At 40.6% G+C, this 20444-nt stretch overlaps 1 protein-coding gene across 1 annotated transcript; it reads left to right on the top strand.

The window, feature by feature from the left end:
- Nucleotides 1-68: 68 nt before the first annotated feature.
- Nucleotides 69-19075, top strand: LOC108674881 (the record flags this gene model as incomplete). The annotated part of the gene is made up of 24 exons (XM_047883332.1): nucleotides 69-145; nucleotides 2183-2356; nucleotides 4735-5081; nucleotides 5380-5797; nucleotides 6252-6384; nucleotides 6935-7635; nucleotides 8073-8666; nucleotides 8862-9042; nucleotides 9327-9480; nucleotides 10074-10146; nucleotides 10457-10646; nucleotides 10980-11130; nucleotides 11590-11773; nucleotides 12180-12396; nucleotides 12727-12857; nucleotides 13218-13510; nucleotides 13772-13970; nucleotides 14379-14461; nucleotides 15057-15110; nucleotides 15775-15906; nucleotides 16509-16566; nucleotides 16922-17109; nucleotides 17400-17508; nucleotides 17947-19075. Coding segments are annotated over 24 exons (4967 nt in total), but the record flags the coding sequence as incomplete, so codon positions are not given.
- Nucleotides 19076-20444: the final 1369 nt, after the last annotated feature.

Raw genomic sequence — 20444 nt, 5'->3', positions numbered from 1 at the left:
AATTATATCTACTGTTCATTATCTTCTTCTTAAAAGTTGCCCAGGTCTATTAATTTTTCCCTCGGCAGGCGATGAGCGCAGCGCCGGCGACCCTCTCAGTTCGACCTCACGCGGCCGACTGCTGAGCGGTCCACCCGCCTCTCTCGTGAGTCACCTTAACATTATTCTTACGTTTAATTTTTCGCGTTATAATTGTTAGCTTATCTTGTAATTTCCCTGCTGGTCTCGATAACGTTCTATGTCAGATCCCGAAACAATTTTTCTAAAACTAATGAGGCTTTGATAGGAATTTCCGGGCGATTAGTTCAAGAAATTAGTTTACGATATCCTGTGTATTGTATCAATACAAATGTAAACTAATGTAATGTAATACTTACTAATGTAAACGTGGATTTGCTTGGATCTCTTTACTTCAGCTGTTCAGTTCACTCCTCATTTCAGCCAACATCTTGGTATTTTTTCATTTCGCTTTTCTTCCAATGTATAGATAATCATCTCGGGAATTTCTCTAATCATCGTTGATGCATGCTTGTAAAATCTGTCAGCACGCATTGAAGTTCCGCGAATAAAGTATGTGGAGAATTATTTTAATTGTTTTCAAAGGTTGTCTTTTTGAAACGCTCTCTAAACTTACCTCGTAAAATAGCAATCAATTTTATGATCAGCAGGAAGTGTGGCACGTTCGAAATGTACTAACTTACTAACTTTCTAATAATCGTTGCCTGGTCGGGAGTTCGAAACCTTGTTTGTTGAATTTGTTGTTAAAAAAAACTTCTCAATTGTTGCTCTGTTTCGTAAATAATTTTCTTATTCATGGGATAAAGCGCATGTGCATGAGAGGCTTTAGTTCATTTATTGAATATATATACTTTCGAATCAACTTTACTGTACAGTGAAATTGAAATTAGGTTCATTCACCATAGATTAAAACAATAAGTATTAGATGGTACACAGGTTTATTTAATCTCGAGTGACCCAACTGAGCTATTTTTTGAACTACGGTATCAATTTGAATTTTGTGTATAATAACTTTTGCAGAACTCAATAATTTCACGTTACTCAAGATTTTCAGAATCTCTTATATTTATAGAAGTCTTCAAAATAATAGAAGCACGTGGCTTCTTCGATTATTCTTCCCTTGTAACTAAACACTGTTCATGCATTACTATTTAATGAATGGTCAAATTTGAAAGATAATCTATCAACTCCACAATCCACTGGAAATTATTGCTGGCCAAAATTAGAAAGAGAATTTTCCTGCATTGAAATTTAGTAATATTTCCTTGCTCGGTCCCACTAACCTAGCCGATATAATATTCCGAGAATTTCTGTGACATTGTCAGTAAAATTTCAAAGAGCTGTGTCACTCTTTTGATGTAAAAAATCGACTTAAATTATGCGGCAATCTGTTAGTATTCTAAAAGTTTTATTATTTATAACTCATTTTCTCATTTATGTAAAAAAGGCTCCATTGTGCTCGTCATTTCCGTCCGTCCGTCTGTCTGTCCGTGACTTCAGGGACGGACGAGAAAATGCGCTCTCTGTAACTCACTGCAGTGAGTACTGATCTAATTTTTTTCTTGGTATGCAAGTAGTAAGAGATATTTTGAGGGTTTGCTAACAAATTTAGAACAACTAAACTTGATTTCATTCATCGCCGAAGAATACGATATTTTTCACGCACTTGAAAAAATGCAAATTCTTGGAATGTTTCATCTGCTGGAAGACTTGTTCAATACAATACTGCTGCACAAAGCAATATTTCTGCAAATTAACTAACTTCTCTTTAAAGTTTCACGCGTTTGCAAATTTGTCCCGGCAGCTTACCTTTACCTGATGCATCGTAATAATTTTGCCTGAAGAGGCACGTTTAATTCTTAACTTATATTGAATTCTATTTATTTTATCTTAAGAGTTTATTCGCTTCTCCTAAAACCCTTCAAGCTCGTTAGATCTCATTATTTTATGCTAATTAGCGTATATAACACTAACCTGAGCATAATTTCCATCTTGTTATCTATTTGCTGATGTATCTTGCAGTTTGTAATGATGGCTTACTGTACAATTCTTTGCCTGCTTCCATGTAACCAATAACTAATCGAAACCTCCTTCCCCCTGGTCTTGCAACTTTTAACCCATTTGATCGCTACGCAAATGTACAGTTTTTTCATCATTGAACCAGGCTTTACAGCGGCGTTACTCACTGTTGCCGTCGTCACGCATAGCTCCCCAGCACCCACGTCGTGGTTCAGTTGCCACGACCACAGCAGCGATTGGCAACACGAAGCTTCCGTACTCTGGCCTCCTAGAGTCTCGGAGGGCCTCCACCCCGTGTGTCTTGCCTGAGATGCGAAGGGTAACCACCAAGCGTCATTTGATCTTAGCCATTCATGTGGCTGGTCTTGGCAATCGTTCGGTGATTTGGGTGGACAATATTGTGGGTACCCATGCGTTATAAACCCCGGGTGACGTACACTGGTGACGTACGAGCAATTCAAGTGTGATAGTGACAGCGTAACAGAAAGGCAATACGAAATATGATGGTCAGCCATCAATCTCGACACTATACGATTTGTTTATTTATATATACAGATCGACTCTCACTCCATGATATTTGACCAGTGATTAATGGCTCCAAGGTACATGCTAATAGATATCGAATCTAAATGTGAAATATCTTGTTATTTGGGATTGAAGCGTGGAAATTTCGCATATCGTTTTTGTTTTAGAGGTCCATTGACTGCTCCATTGTAATATACGGCAGAAAAAAAGGATAATGCAGCAGTTGTCTTGGGTCAGTGGGATGAAATATGATATAATGGTGACTTTTTAGCTCTAGAAGCTAAAATACTGAAAGACGCTTAGTAATACTTGAATGACGTCTGTTTTACCACTGCGGGGAGAACACTAGAACAAACCTTGACTTGGAATAATTGTGTTTGGTTGAATGTTTGGAAGACATCCATCATGTGGGCTTTTAAAGTTACCTACTATTTGAACCTGGAAATTAACGAGGATATTTACACTATGGAAGCATGTTTTAGATTATTAGGCCATTCCTGCCTCAACCGCACTGACAGTCAACTTCATTAACATGCATGTATACATGAAAGTCCATTATTGGTCCGCAGGTAACGTACTTTCGGTCAACCAGTTATGAGGTTCAATCTCCGTACAATCGTCGTTCAAGCACATTCCTGGCTACAGTAAACATCTATATGCTTACGGTTTTCATAATGTTTGCGATAAATCATAGTGCGCTCTCGTACTAAATCTCCACAACTCATCGATTTGTATTAGATGGAATTCGATTAGGAACAAGTATTGAATTGCTGAACACAAGAGAAACTGTAGACCGTCGACAAGTGTCAGCTGTCCGTTTACATCGCGCGTCCTGCGAACTCAAAAAGTCCTGCCTCAAAAAGGAATCTCTTTATTTAAATATGGTAAAGAAATAACTTGTTTCCCTCACTCACCTTCAAACGGTAAGCTTATGGTTATTTTATCGAGTTTCTAAGTACGAAACAGAGCACGGCAAGGCTTCTTGCAAGCTTTGAGCTTGCGGTCGTCGTAGCCACAAGACGACGTAGTCGGTTTCGTTTGAGTAGCAGCACACCGGCTCCTTTGCATGATGATCTGTTATGCTTTATGTTGCATCCTTGCTAATAGGATCCTGCATTTTATATCCATAGGATCGTAGCTTATAGGCTGCATGGCGTATCTTCTTTGTTCATTGTATCCTTATATATTAGGCTGAATGCCATCTTTCGTTGTCGGTCATGCGGCTACAGAAGAACAGAGCAAGAGTTATTTACCGAATTCTGGTATTAGTTTGCTATCGATCGGTTACGGATCCTACCCTTACTAACGCAACCTAAAATACTTGTGTGGAATGTAAAATAACTTCAGCCTCTTAATTTATTAGACTTCACGCTTGGTTAGAATCCATATTGCCACTACGCTGGATTCTACCAAAGAATCCCGCATTCTTCTCGGTACTTTCATCGGAAATTTATTACTTTGTTTATAATAAACTTTCTGTCTTTAACGTTCGATTTCTGTTACGCTTGTAGTTTTTTACCTTTTATAACTGCTTATTAGGCGCGTAACGCATGGCAAGTGTAAAAGCTTTCATGCTTTTTGGAAGTGTGAGGCCTTTTATTGGTTTCCTAAGACTTGGTCGGTGCTCGCTATATTTACACAGGAAGCCTTGTACAGTTTAGATGCTTTGCTTAGCCTCCCTATTACCCTTACCCTTGCTTGCCTCAGTTTCATTAGTTTTATTTAATTTATATTGAATTTTCATGTTATTTTCAAGAGACCTACTGATTGTTGGAATGTTCAATTGAAGTCTTTTTCACGGTGTATGTTCTGAAATTTTTTTTTTTAATAAATCATACCCAAATCATGATTTGGGTACGAAGGATCATATCTTCTTGTTCTAGGAACTACGCTTCTCAAATACCAAAAAAACAATGAAAAGTCCTATTGCGTCTGTTTTTGTTTATAAATATTTTTTGGTTCTTTAGAGTTCTTTTTATTTCTACTAGAACTGTCAATTGCGTTCATGTTTATTTTTTTTTCTTTCTCAATTTTCCTGTTAACATACTTTCCTGCTGGCTTAAATAGACAATATTATTTTTATTATTCTTTCTCTTATTTATCGTCAAAATTATTCAGTTTCATCAGTATGATTATTTATCCACGTCCTATTGGCCCTCAAAATATCATCAGGAACACATTAGCCGCGGCCGCATTGGGCATCCTGCAGAAGGGGTGACGAGGGACGATGCGGCTGTCGTCTCTCTGAGACACGTCATGGCGACCTCAAGTAATCCCGCCTCGTCCTACGTCACGTCATGTGCTGGACCAGCAGACCAAGATGACGAGGATTCACAGCTCGACGAGGGAGATGAGACTGAGGAAGATGAAGCCATTGCTGTGGAGCGCGAGATGTTAGAGGTGCTGAGCCAGCGAGAGCTCGACGTGCAGTACGCCAGGGTTGTCGTGCCGTGGCTGCAATTTGGGGCTTCTATTGCCGTGCCTTCCGTCACGACCTTCTGCTATGCTCTTCCTAACAGGTATTGACATATTGGTCCCATGTAAGGTATCTCATAGTGGGCAAGTGTGAACATTAATGAACAATGTGAAGATTTTATAGTGTTCATGTGGACAAGTGTGAATAATAGTGTACTATCTGAAGATTATATAGTGTTCAGTACCAAGGATTTGTGTTCAATTATTTTATAATATTATTTTATAGTTCATTGTTTGATTATTCCTCGGGAATTCACATCAATCAGTTCTTGCAAATTTCTGAAGTACATTCTGATATTTTAACAATTGATTAACATCAAACTACTAATTTTCTTATTACAGCGGAAGCGTGAGTGCATTTTTGGACGAGCTACAGCGATGGCTGTCAGTCCACTCGCAGGACTCGCCGTTGTCTTGCTACCAGCGCACGTCGCTGTCGGAGCTTCGGTCTCAGGTGACCAAGGGAATTCGACGACGTATTCACTCACGTCTCGATCATCGTCCATCTCAGAAACGGAGTACTCTGCATGACAACACTGCTTTGAATAACCGTCCGTCTCAGGAATCGCGGAGGGCGCAATCCAAAACAGCGGCTAAATCCGGCAGTGCCAGTAAACGTCGGCAATCTGAGACTACTGAGAAAATATGCAATCATCGAGTAACTATGCGTTTCGCCTTGGACGTATGCGAGCAGGAGGCCAGGCTTCACCGTGACCGACCTATTCAGGAGTACACGTATCTCTTTGTCCCCAACTACACTGTGAGTTTATTTTAATTTTAGTTTAATATATTTTCTCAACTCCTGATGCCTCTTTTCGCTCTAGAAAATCGGATAAATATATATATTTTTTGCCTTACTTCTAATTTGAGACTTTCATAACACGTGGAACGTGAATTTTGAAAAAATCTGATTTTCAAACATCCTAGTTCTTCAAGTATTCCTTCACTCCCTTGGCTGATAAATAAAAAAGTATAGCTCAATACTCACTGCAGTGAGTGACAGAGAGAGCATTTTCTCGTCGACGAAACCGTGAAGTCACGGACAGACAGACTGACGGACGGACATGTTATTTTTTATTTTTTTTTACATATTTTTTATTTTTTTGCATGTTATTTTTTTCAATTACTTCACTCATAAAAGTTTTTTTCTAACTGAAATGTGATAATTGAAATATTTTGAGCTATAATGATTCTCTTATTTGCCACATGTGCAGCCAAGCAAGCAAGAGTTCCGGTGCACAACCGAAGTCTGTCCCCGTCAGGAGCTGACGCACGAGTGTCTGCTCTTCGCCCGTAGTCCTGCCAATTCCATCACCGACGCTGATGCCCCGACCTCCGCACTAGACGGTCAGTTCATTTCCCCGCAAGAAGTACAACTTCATCAGGCTACTCAAAATTCTCATTTCGTTGGTTTTTGCATTTCATGATTCCGTCCAATCTTGTCGTTGCGGAAGCCTCATTGTTTTGTGATTCTTTTGAAAACCTCAAAAACCACGGGCAACATTCGAACATCCGTGAAGTAGAGACCGGATTTTTTAAGCATATTTGCCAAAAATCTGTTCAATACATTCAATTTGCGTATAATCCCCTTTCGCTCTCTCTTACAATTATATCAATTTAGTAACTGAAGTGTACGCTATTTTTTATGACATTTTGCTATTAAATAAATATCGTACACTTTTAAATTAAATACTGCCTAAAATAAAAATTTTCCATCAGATCAAGAACATTAGTATTCATTGTCAAACAGTATGAACCTATCCACGTAGAGTTCTTTTTGAAAGACGAAATAGACCTTCAATATTATTTCCGAGCATCATGGCTTTAATGTTGATAGACTGCCTAAAACAATTATTTGTATTGCCTTTCACTCACTAGCCTCGTTCTCTTCGTCCAGGTCACCGCACCAGCCAACTTTTCCACCCGATGTTTATGCCAGTGAAGCATCACACGGAACATAATATGACTGCACCAACTACTTGCACTTCCATAATCCCAAGCACCGCTACTTCAACCATCCAAGCACCAAACTTCGTGAGATCCTCTTCTCCAGTTCGGACTCGCGCTTGTCACCCATGCTACTCTGCTTCGCCTGCCGTTCCTCCTCGCCTGCACCTGCTAACTCAGCAGCAAAGTTTGCATCAGTCGCTGCCAAGCGTATCGACTTCCTCATCCCACGATACCTCGGTCACTGCCGGCGGTAATTCGAATTTACGTGCGCGTAGGGATTCTGCCGTCGCTGTCACTACGATTGCACCTACTTCGAGCGCCACTGGTATTTCAACAAGCGACGTTATCGTTCGTAGCAACCTTGCGATCACGTCACCTAGCGGTGTTGTGACCCGTGCTTTGTCACCCGGCAGCAGTAATCCAGTGTCCAGTGCTGCTGGGAACGAAGCAGGGAAAAGTAGTGCTCAATCCGATGTTTCTGGACCGAACTCTTCTCGTGCTTCCGGCGGCAATGCTGAAGCCAAATATCGACACGAGAGCAGCAGCACTACGGCCTCTACTGTTACCGAAGTGACACCTGAAGTAATTTCAGGCTCGCTTATACTGCCTCGTCACACGCTGCTTGCTGCTTTTGTCGAGAAAAATAACGTGAGTGCTGGCTGTGAAATTTTTAAATGTTTCTTCCATTAAATTATGATATGTTTAAAAGAATAAATTATTCATTTCAAATAGAGTTAGTGCCAGTTTTCGTGATACTCAACCTCAAACGTAAATATAAATTTTTCTTGGTTGCACCTATTTTTCTGACTGTAGTTAGTGTATTAGCTATTCCTGTTCAGTTAGTGCAGTGTTCTGCAAAGAATTTTCTTATCATGTTAAGTAGTTCCCGACTTTTTCGATTAACTTTAAGATATTAGTTGGCCAGTACAACCCTTCAAAGATTTGTTTTCAATGAATAATTATATAATCTACTTTATTGTGTTAACGCTACAAATTATCTCAAATAGGTACAAATTGACCGCTAATCGATTGCGAGCTCCAGAGTCAGCAGCGATATTTTTTTTAATATGTTTGCTGGCGTGCAGGTGTGCGTGCTGCTGTACAACTGGTCCCGTGACAGCGCCGTGCGTCTCCACGACCACATGACGCTTGCCCTGCAGTGGACCACCGCCAGGCATGCGTTGCTCTCATCCATCGCATTGCAGAAACTTGGATTCTTCGTCGACCAGCCATTCTGCCGCAGCTCAGAAACTGATGATAACATTCCCATGTCTGGCTCCAGACTTGCAAAAATTCCCACTCAAAGTGAAAGTGCTTCTGAATCAACAGCGGTTCTGCATAGAAGCAGGAATAAAATGTACGGGGTTGATGTTACAAAGAAAGAAGCCTCTACGAGCGGTCTCACTTTGTCTTGTAACTCGGCTATCACAAGCCCGAGCAAGGTCCCAGAAAACCCATTCTTGAACAACGTGCAGCTCCTGGAGCGTCTCATCAAGCAGCCGGCGCCCGGCAAGGACCTTACGGCATCCGTGATGCAGCAGCAGAAGATGACGAGGGTCGGCGGGCCTTCCATGCAGCCGCCCCTCAAGTTTGCCTCTCAGCAACAGCAGCTCAAGTTCTTGCACCGGCAGCGGTTCGGATCTCAGCAACAGCAGCAACAACAGTTGCTCAAAAAGAAGGTGAGAGTTAGTATTTATCTGGTGATCCAAATTTATATTTGATCTCATAATCCAACGCAGCGCCATCAAGAGAGGACTACAGTTCAATTTTTTTTGTGTAATCATCAAAAATAGAATAAGATTAACATGAATAATTTTTTACAAGCACCGGCATATCGGCTACCATATTGCGTCTCACGAATAATTATGTTGCAGATGAAGCGTGAGGTGCCCGCGTCCACATCGTACATGGCCAGCAGCTACGGAGCATCGTTCATGTACAAAGGGCGCCCCAGCGTCCCTCTCTACGGCCCTGAGAGGACGACGTCTCCCAGCGACCCGCTCAAGACACACGGCGCTCAGCTTATTGCCCAGGCTGCGGCTAACAGTGACAGGGGTGATTTACTTACTCATTAAAATGAATATTTTTAGCGCATTTCCTCATTTATGCGTCCGTCCGTCTGTCCGTGACTTCACGTTTTCGTCGACGAGAAAATGCGCTCTCTGTCACTCACTGCAGTGAGTACTGAGTTATATTTTTGCTTCATCTACACTAACAATACACTAGTTCACTAGTAGATAGATCAGTTTTGCGGGGCTTTACGGGGTTAACTAGTTTTATTCAAAAATGGAAAGCAAGATGCTCTATTTGATTGGGTAACTCAAGATTGTTATTTACAGACGAGGTGCGCATGCGCCTGGGCGAGGTGATGGTGTGCGCGAGCAGCACGGCGGCCAACAGCTTACCTGTCCTCGACGACAAGACCTTGTCGCTGGTGCTACGACACGCCACCTTGTACCACTTCATTTATTCCCCTCTACTCTTCCTGCCAAGGTTCTTTACTTGCAGTGCTTGTTAAATTTTAATATTTCTCGTGTGTTCCTGTGGTGTTTAAATTTTAATATTTCGTGTGTGTTCTTTGTCTCTATTTCTTGTTACTGATGTACATTTATTGATTTGCTCGATCACCTGAATTCCATTGAATGCTATTTTTTTAGCACTTTTGTTACGTTTTTAGGACTAAGTTCTCCTTCCTGCTGAGTGATTTTGTATACACTTTTTCGCTGTTAATCATTGCTCAACAATTCTTATAGTACAATGGAAATTTGTGATTCTTCAAACAGTGATACTCTTGTGAAAAATTAGTAAGGGCTGTTCTGCTGTGTTTTGAATCGTGGATTTTTTTAGGGAAATTATTCTCTACATTTTTTATTATTGGTTATTGGTATAAAATTCTTGTTTTCAAAACCACGAACCAAATAAACACTAACTTTGCCCAAAATTGGTTAAAATTTTGAAACCGATACTCGACCATAATTTAAATCTTAGATTCTTCGTTGAAATTTAGTAGTATAAATTCGTTGAAATAATTTGTTTTGTGTTCGTGAGATTCTGACTCTAGAATCATTTACTCATTGTGTGTACAGATGGCGCGACCTGGTGGCGGCTACACGCGACCACGCACTCACACCTGCTGATAAACCGCTGCCCAAAACTCCGGTCAGTGCCCACCTTCCTCGCATGCTGCTAACTTGTCTTTTTATGCTCTTTACCTCGGCTTTTCAAATCGTGCTAATAACGAATTTATCTGCTTCACCGATTAAATTTTTCATGTAAACAATACCACGTCCAGTAATGTCTTTGGCCATCTTTGGATCCTAATTTCGTTGCATATTTTCTATACCTCGTCAAATTTATTCCCCCCTTCCCTCATCACATCTATAGTACGAAAATTCTTAAGCTTGCATCTTACCGCCCACAGTTAGAGTTTAAATTCCTGAACACATCACTAAGCGACAATGTCTCGCAGGTACTGGACCGGCATCGGCAAGAGTCTAGTCCATCTCTCCGGCAGTCGCTGCTGGAGTTGCGACGCGGCTCTGTCACTTCCCTCACGCCCAACCCTCTCGTGTCATCCCGAGCTCCCCTCCCTCAGTGTACCTCCTCTTCTACTGCTGCTTACACCACCACTTCTGCTGCTGACCCTCTTAACATATCAGGTATTGATCGGGAATTATGAAGTGCCTAGAGGTTAGAATAGATCTTAGAAGAATATAAATACCTAGAAGAATTGTAACCCAGAATCCTATTATTCGATTATTCCTATATTATTATTGTTGTTGTTGGGGTTCCCCGGTCTGCCTTGTACCGACCCTTATTATTATTCTTGATCTATTTTGTGCAATTTACTGTGATTTTTTTTTTTTTGCTGATGAATGACATGAAATTTTGATGCTAGCAAAATATATCGTGTTCACATACTCAACAATGTTTCATATTTTAATCCTCATATGTCGGCCACATCCAAGTCTCTATGGCAATATTATGTTTAGGTCGTCGTCGGCATCCTACCGGGAGCAGCGGTGACGACAGATGGCACCAGGTGCTGTGCACGAGTTTGCTCAAGGAGTACATCCAATACCTGCAGAGTCACGGCTTCAAGACACTTCCAAAACACAGCTCTCTTCAGTCTCATCATGACAAGTGAGGCCATCACTCTCAACTGAAAAATTGTTTATCTACTGCACTTCTCCAGCTTTGATGCAGTAGTTTCTGGGTCTTTATCTTTGTTGGATACAATTTAATTTATAAGTAACCAATATCTGCGATTTGTCTTTTTTCGAGAGGAAAATTTTCTGTTCGTTATTAGGAAGAAGCTTTAGTAAATGTTGTCAACACTATTTGCTGGAAAGAAGGAAACTTTTTGGTCCATGGCGAGAGGGACACTCGCCAAAGAATGAAAATTGTTGGTGTGTTGTTAGTTTGCTCTCGAATATTGAATGTGTTTAAGAAGAATTTTCTTACTGTTAGCTGCCTGGAAAAATTTGTGATCTGGATTGCTTTGGCTATTACGCAAAACACTCTTAAATTGTCAACAATCTGACTTAACTCCGTGATATTAAATGACAGCTGAGAAACTATGATTTTCACCGCCTGCTTCAGAACGTATTCCGGGTCTCGAGGGTCGGACGACCTGCCGTCGAGCACTTTCTTGATGCTGTCGCTGCGGGACAGCAGCTGCGCCATCATCCTCAAGCTCTTCTTCCAGGAGCCCTTCTTCTGCGCTTCCTTGTATACGCTCGACAAATCCAAGCTTAGACGTAGACCTGGCGTCATGCCACAGCAGGTTAGCTTTCAACGTAACTAACCTGTCTTAGAGTTTTTCTTTGTTGAAGCGCTAGAAACCCACTACTACTATTACTTCTACGTTACGAAAATTTTGACACTTATTTAATGAAAACTTATTTTCTGTAGCTTTATTACTTAGGGCTAAAATTGCCGTCATTTCAAACAAGAGTGTTTGATTAATTTTCCGTTAATTGATTGTTTCAGTGAAATTGCAGAAAATTCTGGTCCCACTCGCTTTCATCGGTTTTGCGTTCAATGTTCTGAAATAATGCTAGATTTGAATAATACCTAACCTATTAACATAAAATTGTCACACGAAGAATAACCTTGAAATTTAAAATGATACCATTACGCGTTAGCATGCGAAATTTTGTCAATTTATTGAAATTTTTGCGCTATGACAGTTTGCGATGAACCAGTTCCTGAGCAAAGTGGAGAACGTGCGCGTCTTGCTTCATCTTCATTCGTTTGCTCACGACTTTCACCTCCGCACTCTTGGCGGTTACCTCGCTCAGCGCCAGCTCATCTTCAACAGAGGCTATCATCTCTCTGCCTTCCTAGCGAACTTCACGCATTACTACAAGAAAGCCGCTAACTTCGCTCGCAATATGATCTATTCTGGTGAGAAACGCGTCAAGAATGCAAGCACAAATAGCACCTCCTGTCAATTTTGGTTTCGTCAGTGTGCGTTTTTCTATAGTGAATTACGGCAGTCTTTGTGAATAATTACCAAGAATGGTAACACTTGTCGAGGCTCTATAGGGTTTATTCCAAATAACACTGAAAAATAACGAAAAATAAAAATGAAAAATAACCTCAAAATCGCTGAAATTGTTGTGAAATGAATTTGTGATGTGATTCGTAATAGTGTGGAATTCAAACCATCATAATTAATTTGTTATGTGATCAATTAATTATAATAAAATAGTAATTTGATATCACTGAGTACAGGAGGCGTGAGCATCCCCAACACGGGCGTGTCCCCTGAGCAGCTCTACAACTACTTGCTGTCCAAGGAGAAGCAGTACCACATGGCCGTCATGAGGATGGTCCCTACCAACACTGATGACTCGCAGGACATGGTTGGTTCATTATAGTCTCCACCAAAGAGATGACTCGCAAGACATGGTTGGTTCATTATAGTCTCTACCAAAAAGATGAATCGCAGGACATGGTTGGTTCATTATAGTCTCCACGAAATAATTCATTCCTCAACTTTGCACTCCTCAGAGCTCACTCGTCATTTCATTTGAATCGTCGTTGGCTAACTACTGCTTTGGTCGAGATTTTATTCCTGAATGAAGCACGTGTTTTTCTCGCAAAACATCATTATCATCTGGCAAAAATTTGTTGCTGGTGACCCAATTTGCCTTTTTTTGCTCACGCTACCCACGAATAATGGTCTTCTAAAAGCAACAACTTGCACCTGCTTTTCCGTGCAGCACGAGACGGAGTACGTGCTGGTGCACGTACACACGTGCTACACGCGTCAGCTGCCGAACTACCCTAAGCTCGCTGAGGAATACGAGGCCATTCTGCTCGTGGCTCGCGACACGAGCAAAATGCGAGGCGCGTCGCACGAGGAGGAGTTCACGTCGAGCTGCGGCACCACCACAGCCACGCAGGACAGGGTCATGGCACCACTCCAGCAGGAGCTTGATGCTCAAGAAGCCAATGCTGTCAACGACGACCAAACTCTCTTTCTCAAATTTTATCTCATTCTTACTAGCAAACGGTGAGATTCCAGTCAAGAACGACCTCATTGCTGACCATTATTAGAGGACTTTCTTCTGCATTTCTTTCCAGATAATGCAGAAACAAATTCTTACAACTCTTTGTTCCTCAATATCAACACTATTAAACTGCACTGTTATGTTTGACCGTCTAGAAAACTTTATCATATTTTTATATCGTTCTTATCTATAAATGTTATTCCGAAACCTCTCTGAATGCCGTTCGTAATGGAAACTCATGCAATTACCGTGGCTTGTTGCAGCGAGCTGTACCCTAGTCACGAGCAGCACAACACGAGCAGCACGCGTCGGTCGAGTGCTACTCTCCGCCGCACCAGCGACCGCATGGACGAACACCAGACCGCTGCCTCTGTGGCTGCTGCCTCTCCCAACGCTGCTGTCACCCCTGCGTGGGAAGGTGTGTGTTTGTGTGTGTGTCTGTTTGTGTGTGTGTGTATTTGTGTGAGTGTGGCAATGGAAGGTGGCTCAGTGGTTAAAGTTCAGAGTACCAAGATTGACGCACTGGAGAGGCGCGGGTTCGATCCCAGCTCTGTTCGACAGTTTCTGTTCAGAATCGGCAAGGAGGCCGGGCGGTTAAGCACAGCAGAATTGTAGCAGTGAGTTGCGAGTTCGAGACCGCAAAATGCTGTGAATGTTCTGCGATGTTAAGAATCGGCGACAGGCCTACGGCCTNAAAATTATTTTGCCATATGAAATTTATGTGTTGTTGCCAAAAATTATTTTGCCATATAAAATTTAGGTGTTGTTGACAAAAATTATTTGGCCGTATGAAATTTATGTGTTGTTGCCAAAAATTATTTTGCCATATAAAATTTAGGTTTTATTAGTTCAATTTATCTGTATTCTCAGGCTCCTGTTCAGCCCACATTGGACGCTGTCTCGTCTGACGGCAGAGCTGTCAGCCCCAGCGCTGGTCGCCACTCTGCCATCAGGTCAGTCGTAACGTCTTGCAGTTCATTAAAATATTCATTTACTTCCGTAATGTCAAAGGCAAATTTTTAATGACGACCCAGTTTTGCTGCTAGTCTGTTTTTTAGGGTTATTGGTATTATTGTTAATTAGTGTGATGTAAAATTTGATGTAAAATATCAAGATCTTGTCAAGGCTTAAAATTGCGTTATTTACAAACGATAATCATCTCACTACTGTACTGTATGCAAATTATTCTTTTTATTTTGTAAGGGAACAATTTACCTCACACTGAGTAAATATTTTTTGCCGCATGACCAAAATATGTTCATTTTGAGAATTAAATCGACAAGAGAAAACTTGGGAGACAAATTTTTCGTCGCATCTAGCAAAAGCGGCAGAGGTGATGCACTTAATGACTTCTATATAAGATTCCATTCCATCCTTTACAAGAAAAGCAGCCCTAATTTTCGTAACAACGTGCAATGTCGGAAATATATACGTATGGAGATACGCGAGTTAGAAAGTAAATGTAGGAGTAGGTCCATGAGTAGGTTAAGTTAAGTTTTAGACCGGGCCGGTCTGAAGCCGAGCTGTAATCATGTATTGGCTCAACAGAGGTTCAGGCGGTTTACCACAGACCGAGGTTGTGCAGCCCGCGCGTATCCTGAGGTATACAACGCATTCTTGTTGGGCGGATGCGGCTTGGTTTAAGTTCGGCTTACTGCATGCTAGTGCGTTTTTTCCTATACAACTAGTCTTCAAGCTGACCTGCCATTTCGCTAGTATTGTAGATTTTCTATGGTGTGGATATTAATACAGGAAATTCGCGTTTCCTTCGTATAGATTCGCGAGCTTCTGATTTGTGTGTTGGGTTGTATATTTTTCTGCTGCGACTAAGACCTCTTGATCGGGCTCTGTGCAGTAAAACTTGCCTATTGAATTTCTATCGATTGACTGCATTACTTTTTTTCGGTGCATTATTCAAACTACTTCATGTAATACAGTTCATGAAGTTTCTTTCCTCAAGATGTTTGTTAGCTTTGTGTAACATCCTGCAGCCTGGGTACGTAAGTTATTGTTTGATATGCGTGTGTAGTTTGTTATCTTAATTCAAATCGATGACTTTAGGTAAAAATTTTCGGTTTTACTAAAGTTCTAACCCGTTTTAAGCTAACATTTCCAACTAATGTTTCTCATCGCACAGGTACGGTGTATTTCTTAGGAAATCACTTAGTACGCTGCTTCGTCTCGCTGTTTCTCTGACGTTGTTTGCATGCTACTGCTTCGAAATTTGTCAGGTTTCAATTTTAAAATATAAATTCTGCATATTCAGGGAGGAGACCGTGAACTACCTGGGCTACTACTCCCCGTACGAGGTGACCATGGAGCAGATGTTGCTCACGCAGGCCAGGGAAGCCGTCACCAGAATTAAGTCCGTCTTCACGCTCGCCAAAATACACTGCAGGTAATGCCATTACCTGCTAACTTAAAAGATGAGGGGAAATAGACATGTAGCAAGACCATCTGTTACGCCCCTGCTACAGTCTCAGAGCTGTTCATTCATGAAGGAGAGATTATTTTAAGATATACAGTATGCTGAAGTGTAGTTCTGCAGTTTGCTGAAGTGTAGTACTAGACATCGTGATTATTGCCCAACAACAGTAGCACAGCCGGACGTGATATTAAAATGTTTCTAATATATTGTGGCCATAGCCCAACAACTGTCGCACAACTGGAAATTAAATTGAAGGATTTTTTATTTATTGGGATCATTGCCCAAAAATCAGATGTACAATTTCAGCCGAAATTTCAAGACTGTGAAGACTTGCTTCCCAACTGTCTTGCGGTACCGCGGCCATTTTTGTTTGAATTTAATACTGAATGCATTCGCTAAAGCCACTCATGATCCTGATTGAAAATATACATTTCAGTTTAAAAATCTGATTATTATGCATGTTCGTATTGTATTTTAAGACTATATCCTGTATATATATGATGAAGGTTCATCAGGTATAGATTATCATCACAGGTCATATTTCGAAACTTGAAAAATAATATTTCTTGTAGACGCGACATCCTCTGGAAGCGACTCACGAGCCCCCACACAGAGGACGACCGGCAGAAGGTAAGATTGGTTCTTGAATTACTATATTAGGTTGATTCAGTGTGAATTGATCTCAAATTATTCAAACTGCTTTCAAACACCAGAAAATTCGGCTAGATTATTAAACATTACATTTGCACTAAGGGATTAGGACAAGGCTAATTTGTTCGCGTTTCGTAAAAGATTGTGTTGTTTAACTAAAATTTTGGACATTTTATTAAAATTATGGCCATTATACAAAAAACTGTTGTTTTTTTACCCAAATTATGGCTATTTTACAAAAAAAGGTGGCCTTCTACAAAAATGTGGCCATTTGGCAAAAATTGTGGTTGTGGAAGTATCCTGAAAAATTTCAGCCTATAATTCGTATGTCTAGGGAAGCGGCGTGAACCGTAGCGGAGGTAGTGGAGTGACATTCAGCGAGGTGGAAGAGCTGCTGCGTCTGGTGGAGGTGCAGCCTGTCGAGGAAGTTGACCCGAGATTGAGTGCCTTTGTAAGGCAGCCTTTGCGCTGGCATCAAGAGCTCGTCAAGATGCTGCACCACAAGTATCAGCACAACGTCAGGTCAGTTGTGCACCGTAGAGGCTTGCATTTACTTACATTTCCCCTTCGTTGGGACCATTTTATTACCTTTTGACTGAGTGCATGGAGGCATATGATATTCTTGGTGACTGCAGGGCTGTAAGGAAAAACAGATGTATTATTTTCCCTTCATTGGGACCATTTTATTGCCTTTTGACTGAGGGCATGGAGGCATATGATATTTTTGGTGACTGCGGGGCTGTAAGGAAAAACAGATATATTTTAATTTTCTATAATAATCGTTTCTGATCAATATATGAAATTTATCTTAGAAACGTGACATCCTCTGACGGCAACGAGGAACACGTCGCGGTGATGAGCCCAAACTGTCCCGACGCTATCATCGTCATCTCCACCAACCTGCGGATGCCGTGTAACACGGTGCGTGATTCTTGTTCATTAAACTTCATGCCAGGAGCATCTTCTCGTTAATCAATAGATATTGCTATTCAAACGAACTTTCATGGTATTATGTGTCTTTTTGATGTGAAAAATGATTCATATAAAGAAGATAGATGAATAAAAATTTGTTCCTATTTTATACAATCTTCAATGAATCAATGAGGGTGTAGACTAGAGAATAGTTTCTCTGAAAAGAGAAACTGATTCATGAAGACGTCTTGTGGTGTGATTGATTGACGGAGCTAATTAAATTTTAATGAAATACTCAGCCTTGTTGACTTGCAGTAAAACAAAGCATACTTCCACTTTGCCAGGAAATAAACTAAGGATTGGTGATCAGCGTAGGAACCAGAATAGAATAATGCTAGTGATTTATAAGTTTGAAACGATCAATCCAATTAGACTTTCTGTGTGCAGAGGTTTCGCTGCGTTCGTAAGGAGCTGAAGAGCGAAGTGCCTCCTCCCAGCGATGCCAGGATTGATACTTTCTTCTCAGCTTTCATCAACATCTGCTGCTTCTATCTCTGGTCTTTTAAACTGTAACGTTAGAGCGCCTTATGTCTTCGCGCTCCATCCATTTGAACAGCAACAGCTGCTACTTCTATCTCTGGTCTTTTAAACTGTAACGTTAGAGCGCCTTATGTCTTCGCACTCACCATTTAAACAGCAACATCTGCTGCTTCTATCTCTGGTCTTCTAAACTGTAACGTTAGAGCGCTTTATGTCTTGGCGTTCTCTATGTGGACAGCAACATCTTCTGCATTTATCACTGGTCCTTTAAGTTATAAGCCTCGATCGCTTCATACTGTCCCGCTCGCAATTGGGACCTCGTTGACCGTAACCAACATTAATTGCTAGCCAACATGACTTGTGTCTTGCATCAATATTGGTGTTACTTTTGTTACAAACGAGGACACAAATAAGATATTGTTTTCATTGGCTGGGCTGCAAAGTTGACTGTACAGCGCGCATTGATTCCAGCGGACATTGATTCCAGCGCGCATTGATTCCAGTACAGAATTTACTGAACAGACTGGATTGTACTGGACTTCAGTACAGAATGTATTGGAAGACGTCATCTTTATTCAGTGTTTCGCCGCAATCTATGCTCCGCATTGTTTGCAAAAAATCGTTGTCTTATAATGTGCCACTTGAGCGGTGCTCAAGTTCCGTATCAAGACTTTTTTTATTTCAAGTACAAACATTTAGTGCCATGCTCTAGTGCCAGATGCAAGACATTGAGTTTTAAGAACACTTATTGATTTAAACGCGTTTCAACAATGTTGTACTACACCCGAGACTTGATCTCACACTTCAACCGTCAATCTAGCTCCGTATTGGAGTTGTCCAACAATCTTGTATTGGACCAACAATCTTGTCAAATATGGGATAGGAGTATGAAACGTTTCTGAAAGAGCGTTATATGATTCATATTAAAAATTTTCCTTTTACGTCAACAAGCTAACGTCGGTGCTGTATATGGTTACTGATAAGACGAATTTCCTATATGGATGATTGCGTTGAACTTACTGTACATTCTGACATTTGTGTCGGGACAAATCGTCGCCTTGACTACCGGCCGTTAAAGTCTTTCCTTTGTTGTGCATGCTCAAGTTTTACGCCTAGCTTTCATAATTCCATTTAATCAAAGTAGATTATATTTTTACATGCGGGCATCGTTGGTGCCATTGTACATCAATCTACGATGTATTTGAAAACATCTATACTCATGTTATATATAGCACTCTAGTTTCACTTCAATTATAAATCATATACCATGTATCATTATTATATATTTCTTATTGCTTATGTTTTATAATATCAATATCTGAATTGTAACTGCTATATTTTACGACGCATGATTTCAGTTTAATTACTGGCTCATCTAATTACAAAAATTGTCATAGTTTGCTGAAAACAATCTTAAGCCTTTATAATGTTTGAACCTTAGTGAACAAGTTAAGTGTGGGGCTATTTAATTGGGGCTATTTAATTGCCTTGTTCATGCATGATAGCTCATGCTTCGTGTTGTTGGATTTTGTTTCTTTGTTCCTGTAAACATTTTGCCCCCCATTCATACTATCTCTTGATTTATCTTTTGCTTGGTTATTCAGTCCTGAATTGGAATATCAAGTACAATTTTTTAATATATAGAGACAGCATTTTCTGTGATAGCAAGAATAGAATTTAGGTATTTTTTCACTCGATAAATGATAGTTTTTGTGACAAAATGCAGAATTTCAACAAAAATATTAGCTAACATCTTCCAGCAATCAATTTTGTGTTCCCTTTTTTGAGGTTTGATAACCTGCCCGTTTCGCTGGTCGGCTTGGCTATTAGCATTCAAAATTTTCAACGTCTTCCTGTTTAGCGTTTTAAATTCAGTTATACTGAAATACTATAAATTGTGCCTCGTCGAATATTTTTTTTGTGAAGTGTACTTGTTTCGTAGGTAGTGATATCTGGCCTCTTTCAAGTGACTTCAGATTTCTCAATATAATGTTTGAAATTCAAAAGTGTGTTCTACTATGTTCCCTGTAGTTGATAGCTTGACGTGCAATCGCGTAGATACAAAGTTTTGCCATAATTTTGAATAATAATTCGTACATTTTCTTGAGTTCAGTAAATGATGAATGAAAACGCAGTTTTCAAGTGACATTAAAATTACACTCAAACGAGGGAATTAAACCAATAAAATAACTGGGCAGGGGGGCCTAGTACTAGTGGTGGCAGGGTGGCCCAGTGGTTACAGTTCAGAGTACCAAGACAGGCGCGGGTTCGATCAAAGCTCTGTGCGACAGTTTCTGGTCATAATTGGCAAGGAGGCCGGGCGGTCAAACAGCAGTATTTGTAGCAGTGAGTTGCGAGTTCAAGACTGCAAAATGCAGTGAATGTTCTGCGATGTTAAGAATCGG

This window comes from Hyalella azteca, unplaced genomic scaffold (assembly GCF_000764305.2).
Source record: "Hyalella azteca isolate HAZT.00-mixed unplaced genomic scaffold, Hazt_2.0.2 contig12644, whole genome shotgun sequence".
Lineage (NCBI taxonomy): Eukaryota > Metazoa > Arthropoda > Malacostraca > Amphipoda > Hyalellidae > Hyalella > Hyalella azteca.
Note: the sequence above shows the minus strand (reverse complement) of the source record. Positions and strands in the feature narration are given on the sequence as shown.